This window comes from Heliangelus exortis, chromosome 16 (assembly GCF_036169615.1).
Source record: "Heliangelus exortis chromosome 16, bHelExo1.hap1, whole genome shotgun sequence".
Classification (NCBI taxonomy): domain Eukaryota; kingdom Metazoa; phylum Chordata; class Aves; order Apodiformes; family Trochilidae; genus Heliangelus; species Heliangelus exortis.
Window position 1 is genome coordinate 15,139,003 of NC_092437.1, and position 21,100 is coordinate 15,160,102.

General features: G+C 48.0%; 1 protein-coding gene across 1 annotated transcript; it reads right to left on the bottom strand.

The window, feature by feature from the left end:
- Nucleotides 1–71: 71 nt before the first annotated feature.
- Nucleotides 72–19,184, bottom strand: ERGIC3 (ERGIC and golgi 3). The gene is made up of 13 exons (XM_071759862.1): nt 19,059–19,184; nt 18,842–18,912; nt 17,974–18,061; nt 16,602–16,721; nt 15,297–15,390; nt 13,997–14,162; nt 11,959–12,016; nt 8,271–8,302; nt 7,755–7,851; nt 6,129–6,193; nt 4,096–4,232; nt 3,262–3,317; nt 72–768 (listed from the first exon to the last, which is right to left on the bottom strand). Exons 1-13 carry the CDS (start codon nt 19,144–19,146, stop codon nt 689–691), a joined length of 1,152 nt encoding a protein of 383 aa, XP_071615963.1. The 5' UTR covers nt 19,147–19,184; the 3' UTR covers nt 72–688.
- Between the last annotated feature and the right edge of the window lie 1,916 nt (nt 19,185–21,100).

Genomic DNA, 21,100 nt, shown 5'->3' on the forward strand with positions numbered 1-21,100 from the left:
CAAAGCAGGTGTGTTTTAATTTCCACTTCCAGTACCAGGATTAGTTCAAATAATTTAATTATTCTTCCAAATGCTTTACCAAAACACACAGAGGATGTACTTTATTTCAAAATACAAACAGGGGGGAAGTGAAAAAACACAATCCAATTTAAAAATCAATTAAAACTCTAAACACTTTTTGCTGAAACATCAACTTGCATCTTTTGTAAGAGGAGAATGAGGAGCAGCTGCCGGGCAGCCAGCACCTCCCCCCCCACCAGAGGTCTGGCCACACTCAGAAACGTCTCTAAGAAAGTTAAAAATGCTAAAAAGCTTCTTTGATGGCAACTTCAGTCCCTTCCAGGTCTCCTGACAGTACCACACACTATTCCTGGAAGCAAAGAGAATGCAGTAGCTCCAGCATCTCTTTCAGGGGGGGCAGGACTGATGAGCATGGACTGACACAGAAGGGTTTCAGAGCAGGGTCTGCACAGAGCAGCAAGGTGCCAGCAGCTCCCCCCACCAAATGCCAAACAGACAGTGATGGGGCAGTCAAAATAAGAGGGGTCAGGGCCACCTGGTGATTCCAAACATCTTCTTTTGTGCACTCAGAATATCACTTGTGTTTCAACAAACCTGTTCAGTTCTCCTCAGGTTTTTTGTTGGATTTTTTTTTTCTTTTTTGGGGGGTAGTGAGGTCGTTGCTTTTTTATGTTGTCTTTCCAAGTTCAATTTTCTTCTGGATGGCACGTGCTGAGTGATAGATCAAGGAGTCAATGAGTCCTGCAACTAAAAGGAAAAAACAGATGGATCAAGCCAGACATGCCACAAAGAGAGAACAACTCACAGGGAAAAAACCCCCACAAATTCTTTTGTCAGAATTCAAGCTCCCCCAGTCAGAAAACAGCTGCTGATGCTCATAAGTTTTTTATCTTATTAGGACAAACAAGACCCAGCTTGCAGGTCAAAGGTGATTAACACTTCTCCAGAAAAAGATCTCTTAAGAGAGCAAAAATGAGACAGGACTGAGTCCCATGTGTTTACTGATGAGTGAGAGGAGCCTGGAGAGGAAGCTGATGGCCAAAGCTTTACATCGTGGCACTGCCCTGGCCCAGCTTGCCAAGGACTTGTTTCCCCTTTCTTACTTATTTCACAGTAACCTTAAAATTAATTATTTCAAAACCTCATTCTAAGAAATCATTGAGCAATTACTTGTCCCTACACACAGACGTTTCAATACTATATAGAGATCAGCAGCTAAACCAGGAACTGAGTATTGAGTTTATTCTGCAGAACACACAATTATTTGCCTTCTGGTCTGAGTAATGCTCCAGATAACAGAGAGTTTGTGGATGTTTGGCCCTGAAATTCTCTCTCCTTGTAGAACCAATCTGATGCTGTAACACAAAGCTGTTACAGACTGACCTGATCTGGTCTCTAAGCCTGAGTGTGCTGTGTGGCAGCCAAGGCCAGAACTGCCTGTCAGAGCTCAGCACTCCTAGGAGGCACCTGGGGCTGGCATCAATAGTATTTCTTAAAAGCATTTCCCTGAGTCCCCCCCAGATATGAATACAATGGGATTTATTTCAGAACTGATGTTTAACAGGATGAGGTTAATGGAGCACAGCCTGCAGACCAAGGTTTATGTGACACAGGTACCTGTGTGAGGGTCCAGTCAGGCTTTGCCTCTAATGACACCTGGCAACTGGAAGGACTGTCACCCCCTGGCCCCCCCAACACATGGGAGACAACAGGGGAGGGGCAGGGGGGGAAGAAATGTGTCCTGGAGCTCTGCATAGGACTGGACAACCACCCCAGGAAGAATGCTGTGGGATCAGTCCTCAGGTGGTGATGCTCTCATCTTTCTCCCCCTCTCTGCACTGGGCAGGATGAGTTATGTCCTTTCCTCAAGCAGCCTGAAGGCCTTGAGAAGAGATAAGAGGGGAGGCTGTAAAGCTTCCTTAACAAGAGAGGAAGTCAAAGCTTGAGAAGAGACAGTTCCATGGTAAGAGGGAAGTCATTCAGTTTGAGAAAAAACAGCTCCTGAACAGGAGAAGAGACTGCTAATTAGGAGAGGCAATTAGGGGAAAACACTGAGCCAAAAACTGCTAATTCTGCTCACACAGCAAGGGACAAATCTTGGAAACTACAAGGGAGGTGACCACTCTACAAGAAACAATTGGCTGGGAGTTGAGGAGCAGCAAGAAATGGATGGCATAAAAGGAAGAGAGACACTAAACCCTCCCCCCTGTCCTGGGATGGGATCATCACCTCCCTCTTCACCACGAGACCAAAGTGATGCTGCTGGATGTTGGGTGGTGATTTTCCTTTTTCTCTCTCTTCTCTTTCTCTACCTTTGGATGGTGCTTTATTTTCCCTTTTCTTTCTCTTTTCCCTTCTCTCTCTCTCTAGGATTAGGCAAACAACTATAGATTTCATGGCTACCAGTTCTGTTTGTGTTCAATTAAACTGTGTAGTTGCACCCAAAACTGTGTTACCTTTACTTTGTCCTTGTGGGATCCAACAAGAATCTCCAAGTTTCCAGCCTTTGGAATGGAACAATGTGACCCAGGTGATAGAGCAGCTGGCTTCTCAGCTCCAGGGAGAGCTGGGGACCAGAGCTCCAGGCTGCCCCTTCACAGCTACACCACCACCCTGGGCTGGATCCAGGCTGAACTATCACACGTGTGGAGCTGAGCAGACATGGATGAGCTGCTCCAGAGCCAGCACCAAGAATGAAGTCCAGACACTCAAAGGGATCTACAGGAACAGCCTCTCTTTACAGGACCCTGTCTAGCTGTGAGGGCTGCACTTTTCATCCCTGCAGGGCACTCACTGGAGCTCCTGTGTCTGGGGACACCTCTGAGATGGCCCATGGGGACCTGGGGTGACAGATTTTACTGGCTTTGCTTCCAAATAAAGCAACTGTCTGCTCACAGAGCCAACCTGGCCAAGGCACCAGCACAGATGCATTACTACAGTACCTGACAGGCCTTGGAAACCAAATGTTCTGTAGGGAATCCAAATGAAATACTGTGATAGGTCTACATCAGAATAAAATGAAATACTTAATAAAATTAAATATAATAGGTTTACATCCTCTTGAAAGTCTGCAGTGGTGAGGACAATCTGATGCCAGTGCCATGGCTCTGCAGAACATGCTCTATCCCCTCCTGAAGGCTGAAATTATCTCTCCCCATGAAACAGGAATTTATTACAACTTCAGATTCAGATCACAAATGTTTACATTTCAGAAAGAAAAGAGATTGAAAGGTGCAATACCTGTAAATATGCCTCCAACGATGGCACAAACTCCAGTGAGAAAGTGTGTAAAGGACCTAGGATGAGGAAAACAGTTTGAACAAACCCAGCACGATGCCAGTAACAGGTAAGTAACAATTAACTCATCAAATCTACATCATATTTATCACAATATTCATCACAGCACAAATATATACATGCTGTAAATACTTATAGCTGACAATTAAATAACCCCTGTTGGCTACACAGTGGAGTTTGTCACAGACTCTTCCTGAGCAGCACAAGAGCAGAATGCTCTCATGGCCTCAATGCCAACCCTAGGAGGCAAGTACTGAATTATAAACTTGGAGATTTTCCTCATTCCTACCCAGACACACTGGAGAGCAGGCTGCTCTAACACAGGCACTAAATCCCCAGGCACATGTTACTACATTTCAAGGTGTAGATGTTGGCTGCCCCTCATTATGATCCCAAAGACTGCCCAGCTACAACCCCTTCCACTCCCCCACAATTACACACCTGTGCTTCACGGAGGACCTAGAAAGAAGAAAGAGGTTACACACTGACTACAACACGCAGAAAAACTGTAGTAAGTGCAAAGGGACCAGGTTGGATCAGAGTGGGTGCTGCTGCAGGTGCTGGTAAGACAGCTGTGCTGAAGAAATCTTGTCTACCCATTAAAAAAAGACATTGAGGAAATTAGTCTGAATCAAAAACCCACTCTATCAGACTTCTCTGCACCAATTTCCATCTCAATCCACCTTGATACTGGATTGAAATGCTTCAGGTGTTACCAGAAAAGCCCAAGTCTCTTTAGCCAAGGACAGTGAATGAATGGATTGAAATGCCCCTTACCTGTGTTTCTCTGTCAGCTTCACCATCATGGGGGAAAGTTCATACAGCACAAACACACCAGGCAGGCCCTGGTCTCCCAGTAGCCCATTGGCTATCTTCTCATGACGTGTGACTGAGAACTGGTTAGTCCTGACCACCTGGCAGGAAACAAACACATCAAACGAGGTTTTGGTAACGAGGAGCAGGAGAGGTCCATGTAAGGACTCATTACCAATGAGATCTGAGTGTTGTGAACAGCTGCAAGCTTTAGGGCAGATGGAATACAAACTGTGTCTATCTTGGATCACTCTGCCACCTCCCTGGAAGACAAATTTGCTCCAACATCTGCACACAGAGTGTGGATGTGCAGCTGCTGTTCTGACTGCAAGGACACGTGGTAAGTGCCCAGGAGCAGGAGGATTTTGGGTCAAGAGCCTGAGGCAGTCAGGGTTCCAGGGTTGGGGGTTTGCAGAGTTACAGAACCGTGTAGGACAAGGAGGAAACTTCTGATGTAGTTGCATCCACATGTAGGTCAGTCACTGAATAACCTTGGTTGGAGAAGACCTCCCAGATCATTGAGTCCAACCATGACCCAACACTGACAAGACCTTAACCAAACCAACCTTACATCTACACAACTCTGAAATCCCTCCAGGGATGGTGACTCCACCACTGCCCTCAGCAGCCTGTTCCAGTGCCTGATAACCCTTTCAGTCCAGAAATTCTTCCTAACATCCAATCTAAACCTCCCCTGGTGCAACCTGAAGCCATTACCTCTTGTCCTATCACTTGTAACTTCATTGAACAGTCCTTGCACTGAACAAGCCTCAGAACCACTCTTGGGTTTCACCCCAGAGGAAACTGGTTTGGTGTAGAAAGTGAAGTTGGGCATGGGCCACCTCCTGAGGGGCAGAAGATGCCAACCCAAAACCTGGGGGACATCTAGTAGTGAGTGTTCCCAGGGGTACAGGGTTACAGAATCACACTGGGCAGCACTGGTGGTGAAGTCTGCACCACAGCAGAGCTGCTGCCTCTGCTGGTGTTTTCTTTGTGAAACAAACCAACATCTTACATCATTTTGCTGGCCTAAGACTATGGGGTCCAAATAATCCCAGAATCTGCTGAGCTGGAAGGGACCCATCAGGGTCATCAAGTCCAGCTCCTGTCCCTGTGTAGAGCACCCCCAGAGTCAGTCCATGTGCCTGAGAGCATTATCCAAACACTTCTTAAATTCAGGCAGGTTTGGTGCCATAGCTGCTTCCCTGGGGATCCTGTTCCACTGCTCAGCCACCCTCTGGCTGAAAAACTTTTCCCTAATATCTAACCTAAACCTCTCCTGATTCAGCTTCCTGCACTTTCCCCATGTCCTGTCTTTGGTCACAATGGGAACTGGCAGGTCTGATTTGATTTGGTTTTTAAAAAGAGGTTCCTGTAGAGGTCTTGAGATCCCCTGGCAGAATGACAGCAACCACAATAAATGCTTCCAAATGAATGAAAGAAGCCACAGTTCTTTCTGCCCTCTCAGGCTGGCTTCAGAAGAGAGCAGAAGTTTGCCTCTGTTCCCAGGATCTCCATCTCACTCTGGTAAATCCTTATTAATTTGTTTATCCTACCTGTCCCAAAAGAAGGACACATTCTGAAAGGAGGGCTGGAAATCTAACCAGGTTCTTTTGGAGGTCAAAGGAGTTTTTAAATGGTAGATAAGCTGATCTTAGGCTGTTCTCCAAAGAACATTTTTAGAATGTCCTTTCTGCTTTGACTTCTGAGCAAGCACTAGGAGGAATTTGTGATGGAAGATGATGAAAGTGGCACAGTCAGTTTGATCTAGGTGGGATGGAGAAGGCTGAAACCTGCTTCCTGGCTGCTGTAAGATTACAGATACCACCACAACACAGACATTAATATTCTTGCTGGGGTGGTTATGTGAAAAAGTCAAACAGATCACATTGTTCCACCAGAGATCACATATGGTCAACTTCAGAATCAGAGCAGAAGGTCTGAAGGCTTTCATGTGCCAAAACAATAGGGAAAAAAAAAAGGAAAAAGTTACTTACTTCACCATCTACTTTCATATACACTGTGGGGACCACTTTGACAAAATACTGAAACATCATGGAAGCTGAAATCAAAGACAGATATAATTAATCACCTGTAAAGAGCTGAAAAGTTTCACTTACAGGTTAGGTAGACACAAATTGCTTTTGTTTAACTTGCCAAGGAACATCTTTCTGCACAACAGCTACTGGAAGTATTCAAGGACAGTAAAGTTAATGTCTGAGATGAATTTTCCCTTTGCCACAGTGAATCTCACTCCTGTTCCTGCCAAAACCAAACCTATCAGCATTCTGGCCTTGACTAAATGGAAAACTTTATAGAAACCAATTATATTCCCATAGTTTTACCAGTAGCATTTCTTGAAAATCTTTAGCACCTGAAAACATTTACACTTAACAACATACTCAGCTCTTAAAAGTATCCTGTACCAACTTCAGTGAATACTGCTGTTTATTTCTGTAAAGCATGGTTTCTGTCATAGCAAGAGACAGAAAGGAAGATCTGGATCAGTGAAGAAAAAAGAACAACTCCTGGTGCTGCCTCAGAGCAGCCTCTTCAGTTCTCTTAAGGGTAATGGGAGCAGGAGCTGCTTGGAATACCTGTCTGCTGTGGAACCCCCCAGAGAAGATTATTCACCCATTTCTGCAGGAGTAGGAACTCTCCTATACAATATCTTTGGCTGGTCTACAATAAACATACATTTGACATAAAATTTGCTTTTCTCACTTCTTCTCCAGCACACCTTCAGTCCCAACTCCAAGAATTTGCCAACTGGTTCTCCCAGGCCCAGGGCAGAAAGCTTCAGCCTACAGAGAGGATTTTACCAGCCAACTCTCAGGGAGTTTGTTACTCTGCAGGAAAACTATGGCACCACAACTGCACCCAGCATTATGACACCTTCTCATTTTCTGTATTTTATTTTAAAATGCATCCTTTGGTTTGGGCACAAGAACTAAAATTGATGGTGGAAATTTACACAATTGGATTCAGGTAGACAAGACAAACTTTGCAGACTTCAACAGATCTAACAAATAACTCTAGTCTGCAGTGTCAGGATCAGTCTTGGAAAATGCATGCAAGGAGGTTGGTGTGAATAAACCTAAATTATAGCTTGAGCAGCAGGAGCATAGGAATTGCCCTTCTCTCAAGCCAGCAAACTGCAGCTATGTAGGGAAAATGAGTAATATTTCAACTCCACTACAGCTCTTCAGCTGTTCCTGTTGGGTAGATTAAGGTCAGGCAGACCTTGCCTCTCCAGCAGCTATCAATTAGGCCTTTTCCCTGTGTCCTGCACCTTCTGGCTGTCTCCTCCTGCACCCAGCAGCTAGACAGGGCTCACTCTGGACTATATTTGATGTAGGTGTTTAAGAAGGATGTGCTGTACCTGCTGCTCTGCACCCTGGAACACTGAAAATGGAGATCTTTCAGAAGGGTCACAGAATCAAAACACCTCTGCAGATTTATTCCTGGTGAGTGGGGAGGCAGCTGTGACAGCAAGAGCACCCAGGGAAGAGTTCAAGTTTTTAAGAAGAGAGCATTGTGTAAGACTGGAACTTTGCTCCTGCTCTCTCTAACAAGTATTACTACAGATGCTTAAGGAGAGAATTATCTCAGCTGACTCTTACCTTGGTGTGCAGTGACTTCTGTCCCATCCAGAGGGTTCACAATGCCTGGATAATCCCTTCCAAAGGAGAGATGTTTGATATAGTGTGTCATATTGATCTGAAACAGAAATGCTCAGAGCTCAAACAACTGCACTGCACCCGAGGGGCAAGGTAAGGGGCCTGAAGTTAATTATTTGAATATTTTCTCAGCATGGCTCTGGAACAGAGACAGATCCTCCCTTACTCTGCATGTCCTAACAGTAAATTCCAAAGCACTTTGCCATGAAAACGTCAGACTTGGAAAACTGGGAACAGCAGATGAAGGAGCAAGGCAGCCTCAGGAAGGGAACAGGCCAAGCAACATGCAGATGTTCCATAACATGCTTCAGAGCCCAGCAGAAAACAGGTCCCAGGTTCTGTCAGACTCAGAAGGCAAATCAAGCCAGGACTGGCACACTAGGAAAAAAATGTGACAGAGGGAGGGAAATCCAGAAGGGAAATAGACCAAGAAAACTGGAACACTTTGGGAACACTTACGTTATCAAGTCCGAAGCTCTGCAGGTCGTGAACTGTAATAGAAAAATGATTTAACAATATAGTGCAGACTGTGATAACAAACATGTCTATTGACCTGACAGTAGCCCTTGAGGGAGCTCCTCTCATTTCCATCACAATTCAGCTCACTGCTTCCTCAGCAGGGAAGGAGGAGGAGCAGGCACTGACCTCTGCTCTCTGGTGACAAGAGGACCCCAGGGAATGGCAGGAAGCTGTGCTGGGGGAAGTCCAGGTTAGATATTAGGGAAAGGTTTTTCAGCCAGAGGGTGGCTGAGCAGTGGAACAGGATCCCCAGGGAAGCAGCTATGGCACCAAACCTGCCTGAGTTCAACAAGTGTTGGGATGATGCTCTCAGGCACATGGAGTGATTCTGGGGGTGCCCTACACAGGGACAGGAGTTGGACTTGATGACCCTGATGGGTCCCTTCCAGCTCAGCAGATTCTAAGATTCTATAACCTAAAATGGCAAGAAAACTGCCTGGGTTTGTGTCTTGATTGCAGTAGGGCAGGTGGCAGAGAAAACTGCTGCAGTGCCTTCCTGCCATAGAGTGGCCACTGCTAGAGTGAAGGAAAATCACTAATTTGGGGTTACATCAGCTTAGGTATTCCTGTCCTCACCTGAATGTATTCAGATCAAGTGCAAGGTCCCAGAGGCAAGCAAGGAAAACTTCACTTATTTCTGTCACAACCTGAGACATTAACTCCTCTACCTACTGTAAAACACAGGGGCTCAACAGGTCTAAGGGAACAGCAGAGCAAGTGTCCCAGAGAAATCACCATCCTCCCAGCACACCCAGTGCCCTGCCCAGCAGCCTTGCTGCTGCCACCCAGAGCAGCACAGGGACAGGAAAAGCCTTTGCAGGGACACCTTGAGCAGGGAATTTGGGGATTCTGTCCTGCCCTCTCTGTGCCCTTCCTGCAGTCAGTGCCAGCAGCACCACACTGGGGATCCAGCCAAGGGATCCAGGCAAGATGTGGCCCATGGGAAGCAATGGATACCTTGTGGTTGGCAACTTCAATGACTTCATGCAATGCCAGAAGCTTCAGCCTCAGGATGAAAACACAACCTACAACCCACACAACCTACAGCTTGACTTCAGCATTTTTCCTACCACATTTATCCCAAGTCCCACAACTGTCATGAAGCACCCAACAGGTGAACTCATGTGGCTCAGGGAGCCAGGGCTCACACTTCACCTTAGCAAAGGAAAACACCCTTCAAAAATCATGGAAAGGATTTTTAGGATCATTTTAGGAGCTGATGCACTCAGACCACCGAGTGCTGCTAATTATTAATAAAGATTAGGAATGCTGCTCCCTTGAAGGGTTCCTGGTACACAGCCTGGCACAAGACAGCTGCAAAGCTAAAGAAGTGACTGAAACCAACCTCTCATCCCTCAGGAGCAACCTGGGCTCCAAACCTTGCCTGTTTTTCTCCAAATACACCAGTTACTCTGAAAGACCTCATGCACTTTCTCCCCTGACCAGCACATCAGCAGTACAGGTTAAACTGAAATGATAGGAAGGGGAAAAAACAGGCTGAAATTAAAGATCCTTGTGAAACCTTTACTACAAATTCCATGTTTCAAAAATGCAATCAAGGGAACTGCAACCATTCCACTAAATCATAAATATTTTAAATCAAATTACTCTTAAAAGATACAAGGCAGGGACTTGGGGAGCAAGAGAGCTTTTGACTCTACGATCAGGTTCCAAACCATGTGAGGAACCTGGATGTACCTAACCCTATGGAACCCAACAAGATGCATCCCAAGTCCTGAGGGAATTGGCTGAGGTCACCTCATTCTGTGCTTGGCAGAATCCAGGAGCTGTGCTAAGGCCCATGGAGGACAGGGAGGTGACCTGAGACAGCCAGCATGGCTTCACCAAGGGCAGCTCCACACTGACTGCCCTGAGGCCTTCTACAGTGCAGTGACTACAGGAGTGGGCAGGGGCAGAGCTACTGTTACCATCTACCTGGACACTCCTGTACAGGCTGTGATGTGGCCTCCCACAACACCCTTCCTGGCTGCAAAGATGGATTTGATGGGTGAATTGCTCAGTGGGAGAGGCATTGGTTGGATGATCACATCCAGAGGGCAGTGATCAACAGCTCAATGTCCAGATGGAGAATGGGGACAAGCAGCAACCTTCAGGGGTCCATACTGGGACCAGTCCTGTCTAGAATCTTCATCAATGCCAATGCCAGCAGGATCAAGTGCAGCCTCAGCAGGTTTGCAGGTGATGTAAGCAGAGTTGGTGGTTGACATGCCTGAGGGACAGGATGCCATCCAGAGGGACCTGGACAAACTTGGGAAGTGGGACCATGTGAACTTCATGAGGTTCAACAAGGCCAAGTGCCAGGTCCTGCACAGGGGTCTGGGCAAACCATGGGTATCAATCCAGGCTGGGGAATGAGGGACTGAGGAGCCCTGAGGAGAAGGACTTGGGGTAGTGGTGGCTGAAAAGCTGGAGGTGAGCTGGCAATGTGTGCTTGCTACAGAGAAGGCCAACTGCATCCTGGGCAGCATCACAAGCAGCATGACCAGCAGGCTGAGGGAGAAGCTGTGGCTGCCCCATCCCTGGCAGTGTCCCAGCCCAGGTTGGATGGGGCTTGGAGCACCCTGGGCTGGGGGAGGTGTCCCTGACCATGGCAGGGGTGGCACTGGGGAAGCTTTAAGGTCCCTTTCAACCCAAACCAGTCTGGGATTGTTTCTATGATATTAATCTGCTCCACTCCACACTGTGTCCACTTCTGGAGTCCTCAGCACAAGGACATGGAGCTGTTTGAGCAGTCCAAAGGAGGACAGAAAGATGGTCAGAGGCTGGAGCAGCTCTGCTCTGGAGCAGAGGGATTGTTCAGCCTAAAGAACTGGCTCTGGGGACACCTTGGAGCACCTTCCAGTACCTGAAGGGAACCATAAGATGGGGACAGATTTCTTAATATTGATAGGATAAGGGGTGATGGTTTTAACCTGAAAGAGGAGAGATTTAGATTAGATATTAGGAAGAATTTTTTTACACTGAGGGTGGTGAGACCCTGGCTCAGGTTGCCCAGAGAAGCTGTGGCTGCCCCATCCCTGAACACATTTCAGGTCTCTGGGGCTTGGAGCACCCAGATCCAGTTGTAGCTGTCCCTGCTCATTGCAGTGGGTTTGGACTGGGTGACCCCTAAAGGTCCCTTCCAACCCAAACCATTCTGTGATTCTCTAAACTACCACTACTACTCTAGTCACTGTGTTTCTGCATGTGCTTGAGGAACACCACTACAACTTAAATTTTACTCTAAAAGTTCTGAATTGGTTTGAAATTTTCCCAAGGTGTTCTCCAAAAATATTTCCTCCAGAGATACTGATATTCAGGTCCTGGACTGAACACCTTACTTGAGGTTGGTTTAGAGCAGAGCAGAAAAGTTTTGTGGAGCAAATGAGACAGAGGGACTGTGCAGAAACCTTCTCCTCCAAGCTGTTCCACATCCCTGTGGCAGCACCTCCAGAAAATGCCCTTCTTGGCCACGATCATTCTAAACCTCTGTAACAGAACTTCCAACACCATCCTCCCCACCCAAGCAGTGCTGCTGCTGCTGTGGAGAGCAGTGCAAAGACACTGAATGACAATGGTCAGACACACCTGGAAGCCAAAGGTCTCAATAAACAGGAAAACACTTTACCATGTACATGAGACTGTTGGAAACTTTTTCCTGGTGCAAAGTGGAAATTTCCAGCTACCTGCAAGAGACAGTAATCTTTGATTAAAAGGTTGGAATCTATACAAATAAAGCCATTCTGCTGCTGCTTGGTTTTTTAAAGTTTTGTTTAAAGAAGATAACACCAAGCAACTAATTTTCCAAGGAGAGATATGAATCTCCCCTCTTCCTCACAAGCAGCCATGTGTAAAGCCATAAGAACCTACTGGTGCTGATAAAAATTGGTCTGTGAAGGTTGTTTTGGTCATTAAAATAATAAGAAGGAAATATTTATCAAGAGAGCACTGACTGCTGCTGTGGGAAGTACAAAAAGGTATCACAGAAAAGGAGTGCAGACAGTAACTGAGAGGGAGAGTGAACAGGGTGAAGAAAACAATGAACAGCAATAATTCCTGAAAATGGATCCATGCATCCCTGAAAATAAGCTGCGTGCAAAAATACAGCACTAAAGCCACAAAAAAACCCCCCAAACCAAACCAAAATGAAAAAAAAAACCAAAAAACCCACCTCCCTGCCCTCCAAAAACCCCAAAAGGACAAAGATTGCTGAATTTCACCCTGGAATTTGAAAGGAATATGTATAGTAGGAATAACTAACAACCACACAGACTCTGCCCTGGAAGATCTGAGTGCCTCAGGCTCATGTGCTGCATTACATCTCTGATGTCTGTACAAACCCCATGGGAACTGCAGACCTGAGGACACTGGAGATGTCCAAGACTCCAAGTGCATAACAGTGGCCCCCAGAAAGGTCCCCAGGGACACCCACCCGTGGCCCTTGCTGCATCCCCCTCTGAATCTCTCCTCACACAAACCCCATGATGATTCAGTGCCCATGATGATGCTCAAATCAGTGTCTGGCTTGGGGAGTAAAAGGTTTACTTTCCAGAAATAGACTGTGGTTTCCAGGGAGAGTACACAAAGATGTAAAAAAACCAGCAAAAACCAGAGTTTAAATTTTACAAATTAGCCTGGGCCTGGCTTCTAGAAGGTACCTGGGTATGTAACCTTGGGTATATATGGGCACATCCAAACATTTTGTGTTTGATAACCTGCCAAATGACAGGGTAGTTACATCATCAGTTACATCATCAGCTGCTCTATCTCCTACCACATTTTCAAACACCAGATACAAAACCACCTCTCTGAACATTTTCAGCTTTGAAAACCAATTCCCAGAGGTTTGGTTCCATTGTTTTCCTAAAGAAGGAAACATTTCACTGTCTCCCACACCTCTGCTGGCAATCTGCTGGTTACTGTTACCTCCTGCATCCACTGGTAGCCTCCTTTAAATACCAACAGGGCAGGTGGGACAAGGAAGCTGCCTCACCCTCTCCAGGAGCCCCAGCAAAAAGACTCCCTAGCAGGATGGCAGGAGAAGCTAAGCTGGATGCTTCCCAACAGCCTGCACAGCACCACAGAGAATCAGCTCCTTCCTGACCATCACTTCTGACTGTCCTGAACCCTTTACAGACACAACCACCTTGCTGAGCCCAGGGGTCACTACAGAACCCCAGACTGGTTTGGGTTGGGAGAGACTTTAAAAATTACTCAATCCCAACCCCCCTGCCATGGGCAGGGACACCTCCCACAGCCCAGGGTGCTCCAAGCCCCATCCAACCTGGGCTGGAGCACTGCCAGGGATGGGGCAGCCACAGCTTCTCTGGGCACCCTGGGACAGGGGCTCAGCACCCTCACAACAGAGAATTGCTTCCTAATATCTCATCTCAATCTCCCCTCTTTCACCTTAGAGCCATTCCCCCTCATCCCATCCCTCCAGGCCCTTGTCCCAAGTCCCTCCCCAGCTTTCCTGGAGCCCCTTCAGGCACTGGAAGGTGCTCTAAGGTCTCCCCAGAGCCTTCTCTTCTCCATCCTGAACAACCCCAGATTTCTCAGGCTGGCTCCAGAGCAGAGCTACAGGTGGAACAGAACAGAATACCCCAACTGCCTCTTCACAGTCACAGCCATCATGCAGCAGGTTCACAGCAAAACCCACCTCTCACCTTGTTGACCTCTAGGAAGCCATACACTTGGCAGCCCTCGTTCTTCTGCTCTTGCATTTTCTGGCTGAAGCCTTCCCTCTTGCACTGCTCTATGGTGTCAGGGTTCTTGAAGGCCCATCCTCGCCGCCTGTAGGCTTCCCTGACATCATCACAGGTGTTGCAGCACCTGCAGAAGCACAAGCACCACCTTACCACCTGTACCACTGGAAAGAGATGCTCCAGCTCAGGACTCTAATCCTTGGTGGCTTCCTCTTTGGCAAAGCAATAAAGCAAACATCAGGGACAAATCTGGGAAGGTGGCCTGCTGCTCCTGGAGAAGCCTGAGCTTCTTGATGCACTTTTTGAAATTTTGGCATGAGGATGCCAACTGAGTGCAGAGCTGGAGTCTGGCCATGGCTTGGCCTGTCCATGCTGACAGCCAAAGATCTCCATGGCAAAGAGACTTGAAACAAAAAGGACATCCCTGTCCCACAGCTGTGAGCAGTTTGGAACCACCCTGTCTGAACACAGCATCTGCCTGATTCTGCATCTGTTCCTCCTCCCCTCTGCTTTCAGGGCAAGGCTGTCAGCACTGGAGGGAGGGTTGATGGAAAGCTTCCTTTATTACTTTCTCCCTCTGGATAACATCTTTGTCACCAGAAAAAGTTTTCTTTCTTGGTTCCATGTTTTGCTGGACCAAAGAAAAAGCTGAAGGCTGGAAAGAAACATCTCTGAAGGACTCAGTTTGACAGATGGGACAGACCAGGTTACTACCTAGACAACAGCAGTGAAGGATAGTCCAGAATTTATGGACTACTATAGATCCATTCTTAAAGGAATTTGTAGGCAGGAGGAATGAGGAACACCAAGTGACACCCATTTCTTGTGTGAATGACAGACACCTGCTCTTCTTTCTGGCAAGGATGCAAAGCCTGCAGCAGAAGTGAAAAGGCAAAGCCATAACCAGGTTTCATTCCAAGACAGCTCATCTTATGGTGAAATAATTCATACAGCTCCCCCTGGGCATCAGATAATCCCAGGAAAGATTCCATCAGCTGAGATACAATTTTGGGGCTACTGCAAAGGTGGTGCAGTTCTCACTGCCCTTAAACAGGAGTGCTGATAAACCCAACACCCTGAACAACCATGAGGGCAGCTTCCAAAAGCATACCAAAGCCTCAGCAGCTCCCATCACCCTATGGACATGTGTCCAGGAAGATTTCTTTGCACAGACCTTTGCAGATATTTGGAAATAAAAAAGGTGCAAGCAATGTAAGAGCATGAACTGAAGTGCTCAGGAGAAGGTTACTGTAAATGTTACCGGATGTCTTCAGACTCTGCCCCGTAACAGCTCTCGCAGCGATCAGCATCCAAAGAATTTGGGTCAAACACTTTCTCTTCTTCCTTCCCCAGCTCTAAGTAAGACAAAAGGATTAGAAGTGATGAAGCACTTGTAGAAACAGTGTTGTACTTTTGTTTTCCTCTGTGCATAATAACTGCTCTGCACCCAAACAAGATTTTGTGCCGGAAGCTGCGTATCCTGCACCCACAGCCCCCCAGAACTGGCAGACACAGAGCTGCTGAGGTGGGGAGCAAGAGGCAGAGGGGCTTGTGACACCTCAGGAACAGCTTCCCTAAGAAAGGACTGGCTCTCTGTAAGCCTTGCTGGAACTCTGATCACAGGGCACAAGGCTTTGTTAAAACACTGCCTACAGTAGATGCAGTCAGTACACTGGGACTGATGCAGGACCTGTTACACAAAATTTTATACAGTTTTTGCTCCCAGGCATTAAATTTGTAATGCCAGCACCTCTGAATACAGAAAGGCTGCAAAATGAGGCAGCAGTAAGAACACCATATCCACATTCCCATGACAACAGGAACCAACCATTCAGCTCTTGGCTTAGCTCAGACTTTCATCTTGAAGAACAGAGCAGAAGAACTTGTTCTTGAAGAACAACACATCCAAATCCACACATGTAGTTCAGGCTGATACACCAAACTACACTCATGTTTTGGAAAGGCACAACCAGGACCACTGGAACACTGTCCCACAGTTGTTTCTGGTTTGTATCTAAGTACAAGGAGTCATCACAGCTGGCAAATAATGTACAGGAGAGGTTTATGTACCAAGGACCACTTGCCACAACGTGTACCCCATGAACCAACTCAAACATCCCCAGCAGGCCTGGAGCAACACCCACAGAGTAAGGGCAGTAAGGTGCCAGGTTAGGAGTAAGGGTTCAGTCACTGGAGCCTTCCCTGGGGAGAGGCTCCTTCCCCTAACCAGGTCACCTCATTTGTCAGCCCATTGTGACCCAAAGACACGACCAGAGGCAAGTTTTGCCACAACAGCTGCTTGGGTTCAGACCATTAACTCAGCAGCTTTATTCCCAAAATGCATCCCCCTGGGTCCTTGTTGCAGTTTCAGAGGGACCAGGCAGAGATCAGCCTCACAAAGCAGCAAGTTTAACAGGAGTTTGTCTGGTCTGGCAGTTTAACAGATTTGGTGCTATAAGCTCTTCAAGCTTGTGGGTTTATCTGTTCAGCTGCCACTTGTTTCTGTGACCCTCATGTGATGGGAAGGCTACGAGAGCATCTCCCCAAGGACAGAACAGCCTCTCACCATGTCTCTCAGCCTCTGGGGTCACACGATTGCCAGCTTTGTCCAAACGTTGCTTAAAAAGATTGTGTTCCACATCCAGCTGCTGCTCTCCTGCTACGTCCATGGCATCAATGCTCAAATCTGAAACCCACAAGGAAGGGGAGCTGTCTAGAGATGATGCACGTTTGGTGTGGAAGGCTGAGGAAGCATTCAGTGAAAACACAAAATCTTTCAGCGAGGGGCACAGAATGTGTTTAAGAGGAAGGGTGTGTATGGCTGGGGCCAACTGGTGTACACAGAATAAAAGGCATGGTGCAGCACCCAAAATCACCCTCCCAAACCTTGGTGTGGTGTTTCCAGCTGCTACAGAAATCATCACTGTGGAAGGTAAACACACTACAGCCAAAATACCAAAACCAAACCCCTCAGAGCCCACAGTCATTTTCAGATGTTCAGGAGGCTCAGCCTAAAAAAACCCAAACAAACTGGATAAAAGCTGCCTCCTCTCTCTACTTCCTGCCCCTTCCAACATCATGACCCCTTCTCCCAAAGATCCAGCAGGTCTGTGGTCTCAGCCTGGCATCCCAGCAAAGAGATCGACCTCCTGGGCACACACTCTCCTGTTCAACTGAACAAAACTGCTCCTCTGCAGCAGAGCAGGGGCTGTCAGCCTCCTCAGCCTTCCCTTTTGATGTGTGAGGAAGGCAAAGATCAACACCTTGGGTGGTCAGAAGGACAACAGCATCACTGCACTGAAACCCCAGTGCACTACCCAAAAGCAGTAGTACAACACAAGAGGCAGGGAAGATGACTGGACAGCTGGATGAGGTGCACACCAGTAACACGCAGTAAAAATTGCAAATTTTTCCATCACTTCATCCTGCAATTTTGCTTAGGGCTTAGTTAAAAGGTAATCAGATTATTAAGGCTCACTCTGATTTTAAAAATTCTGGAGAAAGCTCATCACATGGTACTGGCATTACAGTCAGAAGTTAACTACAACAACCATGGCAATGCTGTGCCTTGTCAAGCAACTTCCAAAGGAGACTCCAGAGGTTTCCAACAACAATACAGGCAAATCTTGAGTCCTGCGTCAACTCTGTGCCAGCTTTTTCAGGATCACTGAGCTTTCTGACAAAAATACAACACTGTACAAAACTATAAGCAGCTTTAGACCTTAGCTTCATTTATAATCTAGAAAAATAATCCTGCCTGCCTGGAAACACTGGTTCAAGCACCCAGTGATCCTGGCTGGAGTCACTGTTGGAACAGTGGTTCCTCCCCATCCATGGCCCCAGCAGCAGCACAGCACTCAGGAGCACCAGGCACACTGAACCTGTTGGGCCCTGGACAAGTGTGACAATTATCCCCAATATTAACAAGTCTGACTCACAAGCACAAGGCATATGTGGAAAAATAACATCTAGATTGATCTTCAGTTTATCTCCCCTGGATTTGTCAACGTACAGTTCTGGATGAACCTAGGAACAAAGGAAAAACAAAGTGTTCTGTTTCCCTTGGAAGCAAATTAAAGGGCCTCTTTTCCTTGATTAATGCAGAAGTTGATTTTTGAGACATGGGATTTGAGAGACACCTGAGCTGCTGCCTCCCACACCTTCCAGGCCAGCTAAGCCCTTGACACTTGTAAGGCTTTAGAAAACATTAATTATTTGGGAATCTTAGAACCTGGGGTGAGGACGAGGGTTCCTGCTCCTGCTTTGTACTGATTGCTTGTAGCTGGCAGGCACAGAACAAGCCCTGGGGCACTCTCTGGCTCACAACCCAACCTTAGTCCGGGGGGGTCCTGGGGGGAAGCACTGGGTACTGGGGCTCGGGGGTGTACTGGGGTTCGGGGGGTGCAGAGGTTTGGGGGAGGGCGGGGGTTCAGGGGGTGCTGGGGCTCGGCGGGGTGCGGGGACCTGGGGGCTGATGGGCCCGGCAGAGTGCGGGGTCTCGGGGGATTGGAGGGTGCGGGGGCCCGGGAGGGTATTGGGGCTCAGAAGGGTTCGGGGCTCCAGGGAGCTCGGTGGTCCCGGGAGGCTGCGGGGGCTCGGGAGCCCTGGGAAGTGCTGGAGTTCGGAGGGGGCTCGGGGGGTGCTGGGGCTCGGAGGGGGCTCGGGGGGTGCTTGGGGCTCGGAGGGGGCTCGGGGGGTGTTGGGGCTCGGGGGGCCGCCCCAGGCCTTCTCTCCGCCGGGGCACCGCGGGCAGGAGGCCCCCCCCCGGGGGTCGGACACCCTCCCCACGGCCGCTCCGCTCCGCACCTCCTTGGTGAGGTAATACTGCAGCTCCGAGACGAAGAGCAGCGCCATGATGAGCCCGCTGACCACCGTCACTGCCGGGGAGACGAGAGCTGCTGTCAGCCACGACAGTCGCGACAGGACGAGCCCCTCAGCCCCCGCCTCACCCGCCTCTTGTTCCCCTCCCCGCCCGCCTCCCCGCCCCGCTCCGGCTCGGTCCGGTCCGGTCCGTCCCGCTCACCCAGCGCGCCCCCGCACGTCTTGACCCGAAAGTCTTCCAGGGTCTTGGGGAAGGCATCGAACCGCTTCAGCCGCCACAGAGCCTCCATGGCGCCGCGCGGCCCGGAACCGAACCCGCCTTCCGGGGCTGCCCCGGCACCGCCCCACCCCGCAGCCCTCCGAGGCTCCGCCAGCCCGGGCCGGGAGGGGAACCGCGGCTCGGGGCAGCCCTGAGCGCGGTCCGGCAGGGTTCTGAGCGGGTTCCTGCCATGGGCACACGAGGCGGTTCGGCTGAAGGTGAGGGGAGGTGGAACACAAAGAGCTGAGCCCGGTCCTGGTTCGGACTCCTGAGGCGGCTTCTCACAAGTCGGTTCTGGTCACAGCTCACTGGTTCCTCACGGTATCTGGAAGTACTGATTATTCCCTGAACGCGTTTTATTTACCTTTTCTTCATAAAGAACGATGTTAATGTTTTTGTCCGTACACAACCACTCGTCTCATTTTCCTGAACCTTTGTGTGACACTGGGTTTTAAATATTATCCCGATATTAAGATTTAAAAATGACATTTTAAAAAGGAATCCTTTAAATATTATAAAATTAAAGTATTTTCTATTGCAGCTGCTGAATCATAGGAGATTTTTTTTTCATCTGTATTGTCACTTTGGATTTGGGTTTGGCAGGTCCAAAGAAGGGGACCCCAGTGGTGGGGGGGTCTTCTCATTGCTTCCTGTCCAAAGGGACTCTTCCCATCCATCACCCATCTACAGCTGAGAAGCCAAAAGCATGAGAGATCTGGGAGCAGCCACTGATTCAGTGGATTTGTCCACTTCTGTCCAGTGCTTCCCAGGCTTAAAGCCTTGGAGGCTGATGGAAAAGTTTGCACCATCTTCAGCAGGGTCTCAGCTCTCCTACCTGGGTATTCCCCCACTTTCAGCAAATATTCCACCTGAATCTGTTTTGAAACCTGCCACTTCAGAGTGCCAGGGTGTTGAAAAATAACTCAGAAACTTAAAATGAGGTGATAATTTTGTGCAAGATACACTGTATAGATCTACGAATTACAGCTGTAATCAAGGCACACAATTAGGATCACAGCTAGCACTGAGAGAGGACATTCTGGGATAATTAGGCCTGGAAGAAGGCAATTAATCATGAGGTTTTGGGGGTGTTTCGTGTGCACTATTAACTTGGCAAAGAGCACTCAAAGTCTATACAGATAATTGGACCTAAGAAATACAGAATGTGATAAAAAGAACTGAAATCCAGGACAGACTGACTGCTGAACCAATCCTGGGCAGTTAGAATGAAAGAACTTGTGGTATTGTGTCCTTTAGGTGAACTTAGCTCAATTTAATATCATTATAATACTAAAAATCATACCCCAGATGAAAGAGCCCCCTGCCAAGGTGAAGACCCATCCCTGGAACATCTGTGGTAGAAATGCTGATGTAACCATATTATAACTGTATGTAAATTGCTAACCAATCCTTGTAAAGAGGATGGATTTGGAAGACAGGCAACTACAGTTCTGACCACTGTAGAAAATCTGATTTGGTGTCCTTGATTTATGGGAAGCCACCAAGCACCCAGCTTTGTACAAACCTGCAATAAATAACCACCTGTCCTTTTTGTATATAGATGGTTTTTTTTTTTTTTTCCTCTGTTTCCAGAGCTAACTTAAAATGGCAAGAATGGCTCATGATCTCCCCATGGTCTGTGAACCAAACTCCTCAGCTCAGTGTGTTCCATCAGCTCAGGTGCCTATGGAGTTAAACAGAGGCCTCAGAACTGCAAGATCTGGGTTAATTGGTTGCTGCCATTTGGGGAACTTCGTGGCTCTCTCTGACAGAGGAGTCAAATGGCACAGAGCTGCTGCCCAAGTTTAGGGCCTCTCTGCCTGAGGTGAGGGTTTCCATCAGTGACCAAACCAGCAGAGGGGAAGGTGCTGGCACCCTGTGATTTTAGACTTGGGCACTGGTGGTGCAGTTTGTGAGGTACTGATTCAAGTTTATGCTTGGTCCTGGCTACAAAACCCCAGATCTTTCCATCAGGTGACAACCAT